This window comes from Paramisgurnus dabryanus, chromosome 15 (genome assembly GCF_030506205.2).
Source record: "Paramisgurnus dabryanus chromosome 15, PD_genome_1.1, whole genome shotgun sequence".
Lineage (NCBI taxonomy): Eukaryota > Metazoa > Chordata > Actinopteri > Cypriniformes > Cobitidae > Paramisgurnus > Paramisgurnus dabryanus.
This window is the reverse complement of record NC_133351.1, coordinates 24,300,584-24,319,599: the sequence shown is the minus strand read 5'-3', so window position 1 is coordinate 24,319,599 and position 19,016 is coordinate 24,300,584. Positions and strand designations below refer to the sequence as shown.

At 35.4% G+C, this 19,016-nt stretch overlaps 1 protein-coding gene across 1 annotated transcript in view; it reads right to left on the bottom strand.

Moving 5' to 3' along the window:
• Nucleotides 1–19,016, bottom strand: part of bmpr2b (bone morphogenetic protein receptor, type II b (serine/threonine kinase)) — a 112,627-nt gene that overhangs the window by 19,759 nt on the left and 73,852 nt on the right. The window contains exons 4-6 of the mRNA XM_065249074.2: nt 2,377–2,487; nt 2,195–2,286; nt 1,820–2,050 (exon numbers count right to left, since the gene is read on the bottom strand). Of these exons, the coding sequence (XP_065105146.1) occupies nt 1,820–2,050; nt 2,195–2,286; nt 2,377–2,487 (434 nt within the window). The remainder of the gene's footprint in view (nt 1–1,819; nt 2,051–2,194; nt 2,287–2,376; nt 2,488–19,016) is intronic.

Below are 19,016 nucleotides of genomic sequence, written 5' to 3'. Positions count from 1 at the left end.
AGGGGGAAAATGATTATCGATTAAATGAAAGGAATGGTTTTCTACCTGTAACTGTACATCAGAGCAATAAATGCCAATCGCTTTCCCTAAAGCCCTGCCTGAATCTCTCTGTTACCATGACGACTGGAGACTGATGGTTATCCTTGGACATTGGTTTCGGCATTCTGTCATTTTAACAGTGTGTGATAGACAAAACATATTAAACCAGTAAGTCTGATAACCCAAGGCACAGGCTCTGTTTTAAAACTTAGTAAGCCGATGTGCCGTCTACCGTCCATATAGCCAGCTACCTTCTGAGATGGCACCCTAAGCGCCCGATCACACAGACATTATCATACACAACACGTTAATAGCAGTGAGAGGCACATTTTTAAAATTGCTTTCTATCGGCAAAGAGCATTTTGTGCGCTGTTTATGCTCCGAGTGGCTTGCGTTCTAGCCGCCTGCTGCACCTCGCAAATTAACTAATGAGCTGTAACATTGTTACAGTGTTGGCAAAAAACTATTTCCAATATTTAGTTCTGTTCCTTAAAATGTACCTACTTTGCACGGTAGCATACAAGCTTCAAATCAGTCAGTGGTTTTAAAGTGTCGCATACAAAAGTGTACGTGCTAACAACAACTGGTATTGTATGTGCATGTCAATATGAGCAGACAAAAAGAGCAGCTTAATCTTGCATCAGGAACATGACTATGTCGCCGAAAATGCTATAGGAAGCTCATCAAGTTTTAAAACTAATACTGGAAGTCAAAATATGTACAATGATATTTCCAGTTCCTCTGCTTTAGGCTACTAGTTTAATATATAATTCATACATAAGAAGTGGAACAGGACAAGAGCAAACACAGTATTGAGTGATGTATGAATGCAGCCAGACACAATAAAGGTGTGGTTCATTCCTTACTGCCATTCAAAAGTCCTAGGCAGGTAAAACAAGCGTGCACACAGACAAACATGCGAGTTATGACATGTTAACTAGGTATGTATGGGAAAACACGTTGAACAGAATGCTGCGTTATTGTTTTTAGGCATGTTTTGCGTGTACTTTAAGCTGAATAGCATTCACTAAAAATGAACTGTACCCCTGATAGTGTTGTTTATTTTCATGTGTTTGTTTTGCTACCAGACTGCCCAAAGGCATTGTACTTGCGTATAGTTGCGAAACAGTATCTCTTTTAACATTTTAAACAAAATCCTGTACCACCTGCTGAAAAAAATTTTCACCATCTTGAACCAGGCAGCTTTAGTGCAAAAAGCACAATCTACTAAATAGCCCAATTTGCATAGAAAGGAGCTAGATTTGAACTGAAAAGATTAACAATGACTTAATTCGGACTAAGTGTTCACAGCATTTAACGGAGCATTTAGCACCCGGTTGAACCAGAATGCAGGTGCTAAAATGCTGCGTGCCAAAGTAATATGAAAGTATTGCGATTTCACTCTTGACTGTGAAGCGGTCAATTACAGGCCAAGATGGATCCAGACAGAAAACTAATAAGACAAAAAGATAAGAGATGGAAAAAGTTGAACATGCACCAGCTAAAACACAAAGCAGAAATCCAAATGTCTCTCTTATGCTGCGTGCTAAAAAATCCATCTGAATCACAGATAAAAATATCTGCCCAGATAGCGGCGGGACATTTGATTCCACTCGCGACTTTGACAGAAATAGTCAGGAGAGACCAGTAAAGCAAAGAGATGAGGAATAAAGGGCAGATGAAGGTAAAATGTTGTAATCGACACCGAGCAGAGTAATCAGTCACCAGTTTTGCGTCACAGAGAAATTTAGGGACATGTGTGAGGAGGGCTCGTGCTTACGTGAGGGTAGTACTCCATGACCAGCAGGTACTCCATCCGGCCATCTGCTGTGAGCCGTTCATCGCCGACAATGAATCTAGCAATGTTTTCATGCTCCAGGAGAGGGGTTCGATAGATGGATCGTTCGTTCACGAAGTTCTGGCGGTTGGCGTATGTAAAGACTTTTACCGCAACAGGACGTTCATCAAGCGAGCCTTTATAGACAGAACCGTATCGTCCTCGTCCAATCAGCTGCAAGGAAAATTATTCAGGAGTGAATTACACCAGGTGTTCAAGGAAAAACTGAGACAGATGGTTTAAGTTCATTACAATTCAATGCATAATCAAAACATGATAATTTCTGCACATATTTGGTAAATGAACAATCGTAGTCACCTCTAAGAGCTTTAAACTGTCTAAATCCAAAGAGGGTTCTGATGGTGCTGCCTCTATCATATCCATATTGTGCAGACCCGGTTTACACTCACCTGTAATATACACAAAACAAAAGGGTTACAATATGATGTGTCCTGTATTCCCAAATAACAAATCAGCACTGTAATAATATTGTGTCTCACCAATCATCATGCGATAGCCAAAGAAAATCGCCACGATCAGGACTGCTACTATGGAAACAGACGCCAAGGCAATGAAGATGGCCTCATCTCTGTGTAGAGGCCGTTGATCTTCTAAAGGATGAAGAAACAAAAAAAGAGAAAAGCCTAGTTAGATCCTCAAGATTATTTGTGAACCTCTCTGTGAAATCTGGTGTATAGTCTCACAGCATTACAGTTTAATTTCAGTGATTGACTTCAATCTTTGACATGATCTTACTCAGTGAATATTAAAGATTTCAAGATTATATTTTCACAGATTGTTCTTTACATTATGTAGGATGATTTTACGTAGAAAACAAGTTTATATTTAACTTGTGTCTGAAACACATTGGTTTAATTTACATTTTAAATAATCTTTTATTTTGCCTGGTATTTCTTGCCTTTTTCTACACTGCAAAAAATGATTTTCAAGAAAAAAATTCTTAGTATTTTTGTCCTGTTTTCAGTAAAATTATCAAAAAATTCTTAAATTAAAATGCTTTTTCTTGATGAGCAAAACGACCCAAGAAAATAAGTCTAGTTTTTAGACAAAAAGATCAAATTTAAGTAATTTTGTGCACAAAACAAGCAAAACATCTGCCAATGGGGTAAGCAAAAAAATCTTGAAAATTTTTCTTAAACACTAAATTCACTTAAACACACTTACCCCATTAGCAGATTTTTTTGCTTATTTTATGCACAAAATCACTTAAATTGTATATTTTTGGTCTAAAAACTAGACTTATTTTCTTGGGTGGTTTTGCTCATCAAGAAAAAGAATCTTAATTTAAGAATTTTTAGACATTTTTACTGAAAACAGTACAAAAATACTAAGAATTTTTTTTCTTGAAAATAATTTTTGCAGTGTATACAGACAAAATGTACACCTGACTGTTGCACAGACAAGATTACAGTAAAATCAGTTTTATCACATTAGTCTAATAGAAACTTTTTCAAAATTGTGACTATAGTTATGAAACACAGAGTAATGCCTTGCCCCATAGACTCTTACAATATTTATTTGTTTTTACATAATGAGGAATGAAAGGAAATGATTGCCTATGTAATCAACAGCATGCCACAGATGCTGTCAACAGAGTTGAACTTGTACCCAATCCAGAGCATGTCTGTAATTCCTTCCTGTACTCTAAGAACATTGGGCAATTTCACAAGGACCTTTCTTTACAATGCAATTTGTTGCTTCCTGTTATGGCGCCTTTTCATTACACGCAACATTCGGACACGACTGTAGAAGTTCGCACCCTTGTGGCAGTCTTTATGAACTTTTAAACGTAAAACATAATTCCGCGCCAACATGTTAGAAAAGCTCATTACAGTAAGGCAATGTAAGAGCCTTCATTCTATGAATATTCACCAAAATAAAAAATAATAATAATAACAAGACATAAATATTATTACTTTTCAGTAATTTTCACCTCCCACACTGTTTTAATTGGAATACACTGAATGTATCACTTCCAATCTGTAGGCTGCATGCGGTCTAGTCCCTTAAGTTAAATTTTTTAAAAGGTTCATTGTAACTGTTAGGGTGCTTTTAGACATACACTGTTTAGGTCGGTCCAAATAACGTGACGGTCCAAGTAAGGTTAGTTTGGGTCAGAGTGAACACAACAGCCGCACTCTGGTGCGCACTAAACGGCCGCTCCGAGACCACCTGTTTAGACCGGTCTCGGAGCGGCCAAACTCTGGTGCGACTCATCTGTGGTGTGAGCACTGCTCGACCTCGGGCCAAACCAAATACAGGAAGTTCTCCATATGTTTGAGCCACTAGGCTTCCGTTGTGACGTGAGCCGTGTGTTATATTGTGGGTTAACAACAAACAAGGCAATCTTGGTCCGTTGCAGAGATTCGCTGTCTCCTGGACGTTTGAGCTGATGATTTTATAAATGCATAGCTGTCCTCCACACACAAAAATAGTGAAACGTTCATTATTTTTAGCAAATGGCTCCGCTAGAAGGGCTTTTAATAGAACAGTTGCGCAATTTCGCGTTAAAGCAAAGCAACTTCGCAAAGACGTGCATCGTTTATCTCCATATCTTGCTAGCTTCGCTCTTCCTGTCAGGCTGGTTGTCGTGGAAACATGGGGGGGTGGTCATGAGATGGTAAGAGCTGTCAGAGACCAATGACAGCACTGACTGTTGTCACATAGTGTACGGTGCGGTGTTTCGAGTACAGTAAAAACAACATATGTGAACACGGACCGCACTAATTGATAAATGATATCATGTCATTTGGTGCGCTCCGAGGCCACACCACGGTGCGCACCAACATGTGTGAAAACACCCTTAGAAATATGTCTTGACAGAAATGCAATATAATATACACATAACTATATTATTAGTGGTGTATAAAGACCTTACATAATGAACTGTGTTGTTTTATTACCTTATAATGAGCGGTTTAAATAATTTTGTGTCACCATGTTTCTACAGTAGCCCTAAACTGTCATACTGTTCTACAGATCACGTTTTGTCACTATGTTGTTTTATACGATGACGTGTTTGTCCTGTGGCAGCTACTGTAGCTTCATTATGCGTTTCGAAAGGGAGGGCTGATCTGAGAACTGTTCAATTCAAACTCTCACCACCAGATGCTGCTAAATTTCTACACAGTGTACTCTTAACGCATCTAAAGCTCTTATCGGATCTTAAAATTTCGAATCAGTAGACGATCACATCCCCAAGCAGGGACTGTGCGACTCTCCATAGCAAATGAATGACTTTATCGGCTGTCGTTTGTTATGTGCATTTGAAATGTGGCATTACTCAACAAGTACAAATCTGTTGTCCCACCAAATATAGCATATGGTATTTCCACTTGAAAAATCACAGCTAGAAACACAAAATGAGATTTTTCAGTCATCAAACGGTCTTGTCATGTATGTGAACCAATACAAACTCTGAAATCCAATTAAATCCACAACTAGCTTTTGATTTTTTCAAGTTTTCATACCCCATTTTCTCACTCTGATACAGACACATTCATGTCCCAGCATACAAGAGTGAGAGCTTTAAGAAAAAAGCCTTTCTCACACACAGAAATATCTTAAAAGACAAGGATAAGTGGGAATGATAAACCCACAGCTATGGGCTTCAGTTTCAGCCAAAGAGAGAGAGCTTTAAAACAGCAGGACACACTTACTGCACAATAGCCAAGAAATAGACTTGACTTTATTGAATTTGACATTCGATGTATGTGGAACGCAACAGGAAATATTTAGTTTAGCTTTTCTGTGTTGATCTGCAACAGCGCACAACAGAAATATACAATATATATGCAGATTCAATCGAAAGAATACAGATGCCGTCTCAAACACGGCACAAACACACATTCTGACTCCGGTTCACTGCAGCAGCTAGCATCATAATGCTTAGAAAGGTTTGGATTTCTCAAGACAGATCAATAAATATGAAATTTAAACCACAGCACTGCATCAGGCTGCATACAGGCGTTCACTTCTGGAAAAATGATCTTTTACACACACACAGTCATACATAGCACTCGCATTTAACACTCAGGTATTTATAGATATCAACACAGAAAAAATCTCTTTCGTTCTCACATATACATAGACAGTGTTTACATGTCTTGGAGCCGGCGGGATTCGGCTCGGAGGCTGAATGTCTGAGTCTCCCTCCCTCTTCCAGACTGTACCAACAATCTTGTTCCTCTTCCTGTATATCTTACTCCATTATGAGAGATCTCTTTCCTGTTTGCTCTATCAATCACGTCTCCACATTTCCATGCTCTTTTTTCTTACTTTTATACAGTACTGACGAAACAAACAAAAACTAAAATTGTAATAGTAGGTGTTATTGATGTACAACCGTGGTATTTTTTTAAATAAATGTAGAGTATTCTGTAAATATCATACTATATTTAATATGTACCATAATCATAAAAACAAAGAATTGCACAATAAGTATGGTTTGTTAGGTTTAAAATATTAAACAATAGATGAAGATACAAACATAAATACGCAAATACAGATACTTAAAAAAAAAACTCTAAAAAATGCTGGGTTATTTCCAACCAAAAATAATAAAAATTATTTTTGTCTTGTTTTCAGTAAAAAAATATCTAAAGATTCTTAAATTAAGATGCTTTTTTGATGAGCAAAGAAAATAAGTCTAGTTTTTAGACCAAAAATAACACATGTAAGTGATTTTGTGCATAAAACAAGCAAAAAATCGTTAACATTTTTCGTAAACACTAAATTCAAGAAAAATTCAAGAAAAATTTGCTTACCCCATTGGCAGATTTTATTGCTTTTTTATGCAAAAAATCACTTAATTTTTTTTATTTAAGTAAGACTTATTTTCTTGTGTCATTTTTTCTTAATTTAAGAATTTTTAGATATTTTTACTGAAAACAAGACAAAAATACTAAGATTTTTTTTTCTTGAAAATAATTTTTTGCAGTGTAGGTAAATAACAACCCGAACTGCAAAAAATATGACTTTCTTTATATTTTTTCTTGTTTTCAGTAGAAATATCTAAAAAAAAAATTATTTTAATTCAAGAAAAAATTTTCTCACCCCATTGGCAGATATTTGTGCTTGTTTAAAGCACAAATTGACTTAAATTGTAACATTTTTTGTCTAAAACTAGATTTTTTTCTAAGGTCATTGTGCTCATCAAGAAAGGCATTGGGATTTAAGAATTTTAAGATATTTCTACTGAAAACAAGACAAAAATACCAAGTAAGAAAGCCATTTTTTGGAAGTTCATCCATTTGGTTTGAAAATAACACAGCATTTTTTTTTAATGTTCTGGCAACCATGTAAGGTCGCACTTCAAATAATTTTTCATTCACTTATTTTCTGTTTGAAAAGTAAGATGACGGCACTGATATGTGCTTTTTAAATTTGAGGGTCAAAAGCACACAGAGAAAAGCAAACAAAAACCCACAATCTTACTGTGATTGGTTACTAACCAGAAGAACTCTGCTTCACCTCATGCCTTTACATCACTTAACCATTTTAAAACAGCTTGGATTGGCTTGTTGCTTTAAAGGAACGGAACATCACAAATCTCATTCGATTCACAATTAAGACATTTAAGGCATACATTTTTAGTGACTAGCATGTTTTTAAACAAATCTATTGTATGAATAACATTTTAAATAGTTTTTAATCTTTTTCAGAGATTGACAGGCTCAATCTTAAACACATTTATTATGCAAAACATGATATGCAGGGCTCCAGACTGCCCCCAAATGGTGGCATTTTGCCCCTAAAATTTGAGAGTGTGCCGCTGAATTTTACATCCAGTCGCACATGTGCAACAAGTAAATTTGACCTTTCTTTGCAAAAGAAATCTATTATATGCATCTATTATAAAAGTATTTATTAGTAATACAGTGGAAATTAGTAGAAATGTGAATATTTGGTTAGCATGTTGATTTACGGTGTGTGCCCCTAAATTTTCTGGTTGTGCCCCTAAAATTTTCAGTTGGGGGCCTCTGTGCTCCTAGTGAAAAAAGTTAGTCTGGAGCCCTGATATGCATCGAAGGCAAATAAACAAATTCTGAACTTTTATGAACTAAGACTAGCCAACTAATGCCCCGTTTAAGGAATGCAATACTATTCTATAGATTAACATGAGATTGGCAGAAACATTTGGTTATGTGACTTCTAAATTCATAAAGGAAAGACTACGTATAAGATACCTACAAACATGATTTTAAAATGCACTGTGAGCAGTGAATAATGTAAATCATTTCCTGCTTGGGGATTGAGGAACATCCCTTTCATGTCATGATTACAGGTCTCTTCCAACAGACAAGCAGTGACATCTTAGATATTCATCACATTCATAATATGAGGCCCATGTGTGGGAGAATTTTTAAAGGCCGCAGGCACAGACACCAGGGAGTCATTCATGAATTCAAAGCCTTTCATGCTGCCATTACCTCAACAGGACTCAACATCACTACCTGAATCTCCACCATTGAGTACAACAAAAGCATCAACGTGGGAATTATCTGGCCTACATTCAGCTTTTCTGTGTTGGATACTAGAGAAGTAAAAACTACAGTCAACTTCTGCCAGCCACATGAAAAAGCTCTCCAATCTGCTTTGAGCACTTTTAATACCAGCCCTTACTATCTGTGAAGATACGTGTGTGCTTTTTCCAGATCTTTTGATCTATTGGTATACTCTTTGCTGGTATGATCACCATGATCAGATGGTAGTGCCACAGTACGAGTAAATATACTGCATACATGTACATATTGCAACATTATCATAGATTTATATTATTTACACAGAACTTCAATGTGCTTTTTAAGAAAACCAGGTTAAAACCAAGTGCAACTAAACCCAGTATAACCATTGTGTACCATGCCAAAAATAACTTAAATCCAGGGATGCACCGATAATAAATTTTTCCACCAATATTGATAGCCAATTATTCAGACTGATATCTGCCGATACCGACAGTTTGGTGGTTATATTAACTTGCATTGACAAAATTCTGAAGATTACATTTTCTGAATGTTATGCATATACTGACCATTAATATTGGACATTAAACTAGTGATGTTTCTATACACAGAGCTTAAATTACTGTAATTGCATTTTCCTGTTCTCGGTCACGACTCTCGGCTGTAAATTATAAATATTGCTTTTATTGTCCGATATATCGATGCATCTCTACTTATAACAGTAGGCAACCAGGCAGAAAAACATAGCAACAACACAGCAACAGTTTGAAAAAATACTTTGATCAGTTTAGTAACCATAGGTATGCTCTTGTAACACCCTAGCACGATGGAGGTAACCACTAATGTTTATTTTGGAATATGTAAGCCTAATGTTATTAAGATTTTGTCTTAAAGGTGCCAAAGAATGCATTGAAATAAAATTAGTTGAATTATTCTTCGATATCTACATAGAAGGTACGTAACTTTATTAGGTGCAAAAATTATCCATAAATGTTTTAACATGTCCATGTACAACCCCAGGATTTGGAATGAAATGGTCCTATTTTTGCCCTATTTGGAAGGGTCATGAATAATAATAATGTTGAGCTCTGCTTTGATTGGCTCTGCTGTGCTCTGAGGCTCATGCCAATAGCTCACATTAGTAAACAGACCTGATATTTTTGAGCCTGTATCACGTGAAAATACAGATTTGTTAGATTGTTAATAGACGTTTCTGAGTGGTAAGTTTATGCGTGTTCTTCTGGTATATACCTGCCAATTGTAACGTCAACAGTAGAACTTCAGCCTAAATGTTAGCATATAGCATTAACTAGCATATAGCACTAACTCAATAGTCACAAATGTGTTTTTAGCATTTTAACAACTTTTAAATTAATTTAATGTGTAATTTAATGAAGGGGCATACTAAGGGTGGGTCGATCCAATTCTTGGGATCAGGTATCGGGCCAATCCAGACCCCTTTTTTATCGGGTATCTGAGGCCGATCCAAATCAGATACTGTGCGTTACTCGTGGTTGTTACTGTCATGCTACAAAAAAAATCAGAATATTATAAAGCACCTTAAACGTTTTTATACACTATATTCATAGTCTTCCTAATATATTTGACAGCTTTATGCAAAAAACAAATGCATATATAAAAGATATATAAGGTCACAAAAACTGAATGGTGCGGTGCTCGCAGAGTTACTGCACTGGAGTAGCTTCATACACACACACAAGACACACAAACACACGCACAATAACCGTATTTTAAACATCTGATTAAAAAGTGCAGTAAACCTCTGGATGAATGGAATACACTACGTGCCTAGCATGTAAAAGATCCGTGAGAAGATGCTTTAAGCACCTTTAATGTTAATTTAGTGTTAAAATGGAAATTCATTGAAGGGTAGCCCCTTGAGATCTAACATCTTACTTCAAAATCTTACTCCGATACACAATTGTAATCTTATAAAATTTAAATTTGAGCTGTTGGGTACAATTTTACAGGAAATGTCAGTTTGCCATTTGACTTCATTTGTCTTCAAGCCACATAAATAAATTTATGAAAATGTGGAAAATTTCATTTAAGCATATGCACGACCTAAGTGCATTAAGCTCTCAATCATCAAAACTTTAAAAACAAAATCCTATTGGATGCGGTGAAAATAGGCTTTTGGAAAGTAATTTGAACTGTGTTGACATTTCGCCAGTTTCATTCAGCGAACTCATCTGTCCTCAAAACACTCTCACTGTTGACTGTGTAAAGGTTAAAAGAAGCAGCGGTAATGAATAAATTAATTAAGTGAAATGAGCAGATGTTTGTTGACTCAAAGTGACTCTGGCAGACAGCTCATCAGCACAATAAGAAGAGAGACACAATCTGGCAACCTGAAGGCTTATGGGAATTTAAACTGTAGAACATCATCTTAATGACATTCACAATTAACATCACGAAAAAATGAACATCACTAAATATTACTTTAGGTATATGTATGCAAACAGAGATAGATAAAAATAAATGTCACACAATTTCAGTAGATACTAACTCCGGTACACCAAAAAGAGACTTAAAAGACAAAAGATGAAGTGTGTCTGCAATGCATGTCCATTTTGACATTTCCACATTACTGTTAGTAAACTGATCAACCTGTTAATAGTTTTTTTGTCTGTGAAATGCAAATAATTCACTGGAATATTTGCGTGTCATTAATCAAAACTAATGAGTTTTATATTTTCAGATATAACAGGAATATCAAGTTTCACTGTGACATTGAGGTTTTCCTCTTTGACTTTTCTTGTCCTAGTAACAGTAGCTGGATAAAAACTCTTTCGTCCTATCAGAAACACACTTTCCGGCAGTTAACAGTTTGGCAGCGAGCGAGTCAAAAAAGCATTTCCACTGTGGATAACCCAGTCCTTTTTTCCACAAATACTTCCTGACCTTTTTTTGTTCTCCATCCCATTCTTTTTCATATCATATGGATGGCTTTAATCCTCCTGTCGCTGGTTCATTTTTTAAAACAGCATCCTTTTTCTTCATTTTTTCTTCATGGTGACTGGTGTATAATTCCTGGCTGTCTGAGCCCACTGCAGTTCATCCCACCCTGTCAAATAATCTCATGGAAAGCGAATGGATTACAATAAAGAAGAGAAAGAGTGACAAACACAGCGAGCGCGAGCCAGACTCATTTGCATACGTGAGTTACAGCGAAGGCAGCAGATTTCACAACAGTGTGGGTGGAGATATTCACTCATATGCTGATATATGCTAAGACCGTTTTTAATGTCGACCATTATGATATAGATTATGTCTGGCACAAAGCAGCAACCAGGATCCTGAGTTCGTGAGGGCGAGAGGGGAACCCGATTATTTTACTACGCTGCAGGGGTATCTGTTTTCACACGCTGGTCACACCCACCTGATCCACCTGTGCCACACAAACACATGCTGTACAAAGCATTTTCATGCTGGTTCAGGCTGGACAAAAGCACCGGACTGCAAAAATTACTCTCTTACTTTTTGTCTTGTTTTAAATACATCAATTTAAAATAAGTACTTAAATTAAGATGCATTTTCTTGATGAGCAAAATAACCTAAGAAAAAAGTCTAGTGCTTTTAGACAAAAAAATTAAGTGAATTTGAGCTTAAAACAAGCAAAAAATCTGCCAATGGGATGAGAAAAAAAAAATGTTGAACACTTAATTCAAGAAAAATTGAAGAAAAATTTTCTTACCCAATAGCAATCTTTGTTGTGCTTGTTTTAAGCACAAATTCACTTAAATTGTATATATTTGTCTAAAAACTAGACTTTTGCTTAATAAGAAAATACATCTTGTTTTAAGAATTTTTTGATATTTATACTGAAAACATGACAAAAAAGAAAGAAAGTAACTTAAAAAATTATGTTCAAGAAAAAAAATTCTCAGTATTTTGTCTTGTTTTCAGTAAAAATATCAAAAAATTCTTAAATTAAAATGCTTTTTCCTGATGAGCAAAACGACCCAAGAAAAAAGTCTAAAATAAATTTTTAGACCAAAAATATAAAATTTAAAGGAACACGCCCACATTTTGGGAATTTAGCTTTTTTACCGTATCCCCCAGAGTTAGATAAGTCCATACATACCTTTGTCATCCCCGCACGTGCCGTATCTCTGTCTGACGCACCTCCGCTAGCTTAGCTTAGCACAAAGACTGGAAGTGAATGGCTCCAGCTAGCATACTGCTCCCAATACGTGACAAAATAACGCAAACATTTTCCTATTTCTATGTTGTTATTTGTATAGTCACACCGTGTACAAATAACAAGGTGATATGAGACACAGTGATCTTTTAACAGTATACATACAGGGAACTATATTCTCAGAAGACGAAGCATTGCTACTTGGGTGGAGTGATTTGCTCGCAGCACCCGAGAAGCCCCTGGTGAGGAGCAGAGAGTTTGGTCAGAGTCACTCCAGCCATGTAGCAGTGATTCGCGTTCTGAGAATATAGTTCCCAGTATGTATACGGTTAAAAGATGGCTGTGTCTCATATGACCTTGTTATTTGTACACGCTGAGACTATACAAATCAAAACATATAAATAGGAAAATGTTGGCGTTATTTTGTCACTATAGGGAGCAGTATGCTAGCTGGAGCCATTTACTTCCAGTCTTTGTGCTAAGCTAAGCTAGCGGTGGGTGCGTCAGTCAGAGTTAGGGCACGCACGGAGATGAATAAAGTATGTATGGACTTATCTAACTCTGGGGAATACGGTGAATAAGCTAAATTCCCCAAATGTGGGCATGTTCCTTTAAGTGATTTTGTGCATAAAACAATGAATTTAGTGTTTAAGAAATATGTTCAAGAATTTTCCAGGGTAATTTTGCTCATCAAGAAAAAGCATCTTAATTAAACAAATTTTAGATCTTTTTACTGAAAAAAAAAGACTTACTTAGTATTTTTATTTAGTTTTAAGCACAAATATCTAAAAATTTTCAAGTAAAAATGCATTTTCTTGATGAGCAAAATACCTAAGAAAATAAGTCTAGTTTAAAACAAAAAATATCAAATTTAAGTGAATTTGTGGATTAAACAAGCAAAAAACTCTGCCAGTGGGGTAAGCAAAAAAATCTTTGAACTTTTTTCTTAAACACTTGATTCAAGGAAAATTTCCTTACCCCATTGACAGATTTTTTTTGCTTTTTTTCCACAAATTCACTTAAATTTGATATGTGAATTAATTTGAAAAACTAGACTTATTTTCTTAGGTCATTTTGCTCATCAATAAAAAACATCTTGATTTAAGAATTTTTAGATATTTGTACTAAAAACAAGACAAAATACTAAGTAAGAAAGTCATTTTTTTGCGATGTGATTGATCAAAGAAGTCTTGCTATTTAAGATAGTTAAAGGAATAGTCTACTCATTTTCAATATTAAAATATGTTATTACCTTAACTAAGAACTGTTGAATCATCCCTCTATCATCTGTGTGTGTGCACGTAAGCGCTGGAGCGCGCTGCGACGCTACGATAGCATTTAGCTTAGCCCCATTCATTCAATGCTGCCATTTAGAGATAAAGTTAGAAGTGACCAAACACATCAACGTTTTTCCTATTTAAGACGAGTAGTTATACGAGCAAGTTTGGTGGTACAAAATAAAACGTAGCGCTTTTCTAAGCGGATTTAAAAGAGTAACTATATTTTATGGCGTAATAGCACTTTTGGGAGTACTTCGACTCGCCTGAAAAGTCCGCTCCCCTTCTCACTCTCATAATGGGAGAGGGAGGGTGTTACTGCGCCAAGTCGAAGTACTCCCAAAAGTGCTATTACGCCATAAAATATAGTTACTCTTTTAAATCCGCTTAGAAAAGCGCTATGTTTTATTTTGTACCACCAAACTTGCTCGTATAACTACTCGTCTTAAATAGGAAAAACGTTGATGTGTTTGGTCACTTCTAACTTTATCTCTAAATGGTACCATTGAATGAATGGGGCTAAGCTAAATGCTATCGTAGCGTCGCAGCGCGCTCCAGCGCTTACGTGCACACACACAGATGATAGAGGGATGATTCAACAGTTCTTAGTTAAGGTAATAATATATTTTAATATTGAAAATGAGTAGACTATTCCTTTAAGCAACCCACATGAAAAAAACAATATACAAGCCGCCTAACGGGGACATTTCATTAGACCTTTTAAGATGTCAAATAAATCTTTGGTGTCCCCAGTATACGTATGTGAAGTTTTAGCTCAAAATATCATATAGATCATTTATTATAGCATGTTAAAACTTTCACTTTGTAGGTGTGAGCAAAAATTTGCCGTTTTTGGTGTGTCCTTTAAAATGCAAATAAGCTGATCTCTGCACTAAATGGCAGTGCCGCGGTTGGTTAGTGCAGATTAAGGGGTGGTATTATCCCCTTCTGACATCACAAGGGGAGCTAAATTTCAATGACCTATTTTTTCACATGCTTGCAGAGAGTGGTTTACCAAAACTAAGTTACTGGGTTGATCTTTTTCACATTTTCTAGGATGATAGAAGCACTGGAGACCCAATTATAGCAAATGTTCATGATATGTTTTCATGATATGTCCCCTTTAAAACACAACATACTCTCGGGTGAGAGAGCAGGGGCGAACGAGAAGTTGAGAGTATGAATGGCAGAGAGGGTAAAGGTGAAATAGTTTCAACTTGTTAAGCATTAGGTTACAAAGCTTGAATTAACTGCAACACAGCACCAGTGGTAACACTGTAGTTTGACACACTTGTCCACAGACAGCCCAGTTCATTTACCCACTGTCCAATTCATACATCCGTAAAATTCCTTTCAATCAGACTGCCCGGGAACAATTTCAAACTTAGAAAAAAGGTTGATATTGTGAGCAATAATCATTAGATTTACTACATTTTACCAGTTTTGTGAGGCACTTAGTACTGAGTAGCAGAGGTGGAAGTAACGAATTACAACTACTCACGTTACTGTAATTAAGTAGTTTTTTCGTGTACTTGTACTTTTATGAGTACATTTTTAAGTCTGTAATTTCCCTTGTACTTAAGTACAAATTAAGGTCAGTAATGTACTTCGCTACTTTGAAAATCACATTCGTTACTAAGTACTTGTAGAATTTGAATCAAATTAATATTCAAATCTTTGACAGCATTTGGATATCCAATAGAAATAATTGATCGTGGGCGGGCCAATAAAAACCCTTGTATTTGAACCGGAAAAAAGCCCGGTCTCTGGAGAGCTATTCAATCGATCCTCGTGCGTCCTTCACTGTGACGTTGTATTTAGTGTTTTAATGTCAAAGAACTTTGGCGTTATGGACGCTGAATTAATTAAAAATTCAGAAGAAATACCGGATGATGAGTGCCCATGGCCGCACCTGGGAGTTGTTCAAACAGAGGAAGGAAAGGAGACAGCGTGTAAATGTAATGCAAACTTTGTTTGCCATCTGCAGTGATTTCGGCTTACAATACTTCAGCCTCTAATCTCAAAAAGCACATTATGGTAAGAAGACTTATAACCATATTTATTTGATCGTTTTCGTTTTTAATGTTGGGTAGACCTCACGATAATTTGCCTGAAAACATCACTTGAAACATGTAGGTATGTGACAAAATGACGTAATACTCACGAGCGCTTTGTTCCCACGGCTGTGTTCCTAGCAGGTATTCAGCGCCAGACGCGTTGTTGACTTAGGAAATCTGTCATATCTTTGCTTTGTGAATACCTCTAAAGCCCATATACTAGTGACATAAATTACTTCCTCACGTTGATTCTCACGTTCGAATTTCCAAGATTGCTGTTGTAAGAAGAAAGTTATAAGCGAAGCAAAATTTCTCTCGTGTTTGGCATTGAAATCCTCTATGAAGGCGAGTATTTTTTTGTTTCAAACCAAATTCTTTTGATAGAATATACATTTAACTTGAATTAGGTGAAGTTTGGGATTGATTGTAACATTCGCATGTGCTTTTTTAAGATCCGCAAGTGACGTTGTTGTCAAAAGCAGAATCGCCCATTCAATCATTTTGGCTTCCAAAAATTCTCCGTTTTCATTAATCCGTGCATTATTTTTTAAAGTAATCATACAGAACGAAGGATTAGAATCTCTAGATTACATTATTGGCATAATTTTGTCAAACATATAAATAAATACATGCATGCAACATGCATGCATTTATTGAATTATTATTAATGATAAATAACATAATCATCAATTAATGTATTAATAATATCTGACCATTTAAATTGCTCGCCAGCATTATTATTCAATTAAGAAATATTAAAGAAACAATGAAATGTTTCTTTAATATATAAAAATACAGCTTTTATTTGAGAGGGTTTTTGATTTCATATGGAAAGATATGCGTGGATTGATGCTCTCGGTTTCATTAATTAGTGGTTAATCAAAAATAATAACATTTATATATATATCTTTTAAAAAGATGTCATCTTAATCTTGGGCTTTTAATTACATACAATGTGGTGTTTGAATTATGCAAATAGACCAAGAAATGAGAAAGTTATGATATTTTAAAGTGTTTGGTCAAGCGGAAGTTTTTCATAGTTTTATAGTTTTAATTGGGTACAAAAATGCCCCCTAATTTTCGAGTTAAAAAATTCCATATCTTTCTTAATAATTATCCGATTTTAATAATTTAAAAACCATTTTAAAGTTCTTTTTATTATCTATCATATGGTTATAATTATATTTGTATTTATATTTTTTGTCACATACCTAAAACATGAGCTTCAGTTACCTAGGTGACGAGCACGTAGACCGTAAAAAAAGATTTAACATTGTAAAATGGCGCTCAAAGTTAAATTTCATGTCATTGTCAACATTGTATTATTCATATTGAATCAGTGTTTTAAGCTTATAATAATAAACAGTCTAATAAGGACTCTTTTATCAAATTAGTCTGTTGCCGCGTCCCACTGGCGTAGCAGTGTAACTGCACTGACAGCCTGTCTAAATTACACATATGTCAGTGCTAAATCATAAATGCTGATAACTTTTGAAATATTGTAGTGTACTTTTGGAAAGCTTTCTTGTCCAATAATATTTTTAACTCTTTTCCCCGCCATTGACGAGTTATCTTGTCAATTAAGAAAAAAAAACATTTGCATAAAACGTGTTTCTGAAGAATTTATGTTAATGTGCAATACCGCGATTGTCCACTAGATAGCGGACTTACCCAATTTATGGATAAACTGAAGCCAAAACGTTATTTACTAATTTTATGTTTGATATTCGTTCTGAATCTGATCTCTAACTAAATTCCTTCACAAAAATGCAATTGTTTCAGCTTTTTGCTAAAAAAAATGTGTATTTAAAGAATAACACCAATATTTAAGAGTTTATAAGCAGGGAAAAAAATAGGATGGAACGGTTTTTCACTTTTTTTATTGTTTGTTTGAAAGTAGAGGGTCTGTTCTTTCATTTGATATATATATTTTTAGAAAAAAAAATTCCTGGAAGGCATTTTGTAAAACTTTTGTGAAAATCATAAAAAATGCTGGCGGGCAACTTTTCGAAAAATGGCTGGCGGGGAATGAGTTAATGTAAAAAAATCTGTTTTTAAATAAAATAACCCAACAAGCTTATTTATATTGTATCATAATTCATTAATAATAATAATAACATTAGACCATTTTTATAACTTGATAAAAATTATATGAAGAAACAATATGAAATAATATAGCTGCTGTTAAAATCATTTATTACACGGCTCTCTGGAATGCTTGATTCTGATTGGTCAGTTGAGACATTTGCAGGTTCGTTCTTTTCGAATAATAACCGCTCCAAAATAATAACGCATAGCCGGTACTACTTTTACGAGTAAGATCGCTCCGCGCCAATAAAGATTACTGTTTGTTTGGCGCCATCTTGTGACAAACACTGGACAACCACGACAAGACACAGAGAGCTTACTGAGACTGAACTTGACAAAATAGAGCATGACAGCTACGAAGCCAACACACAAAAAAAACAGAATGGGCATTAAAACTTCTCAAAGACTGGCTAAAAGAGAAAAAGTGGAGACAGACAAGTATGAAGCAGAGGATCTTAATAAGGTATTACGATCATTTTATGCATCTGTGCAAAGTTTCGCGGAAGGATAAAAATGTTAATTTAAAACAAATATGCCAATAAAATGTTTCAAATTCATATTCATGTCCAGTTTTTTTCTTATGTGACAAGTAGCCGTGTAATAAGCGGGATAATGTAGAGTCAGCCGGTAGTTATCGGGAAATAAGCCCCTTCAGTGTGATACAAGACCCTCCGCTTCGCGTCGGGTCCTGATCACACTGTCGGGGCTTATTTCCCGATAACTACAGGCTGCCTCTACATTATCCCTTACTCAACATTCTTTAAACAGACAAAATTCCTGTACTATGTGTTTATTCGTATAAAACACAAATTGCCTGTTTTTAATCCATTCATATTTCTGATTTCATTCAATGGATTTAATATTTATTCAATAAATATCACCGGCTAAAAAGTAATTTGTACTTGAGTAGTTTTTAAGAGGGGTACTTTGTACTTTTACTTAAGTACATTTTTAACACCAGTACTTTTACTTGTAATTGAGTATTTTTTTAGCAACTACTTGTACTTGTACTTGAGTACAAATTTTCAGTACTCTTTCCACCTCTGCTGAGTAGTAGTACATAAGTTT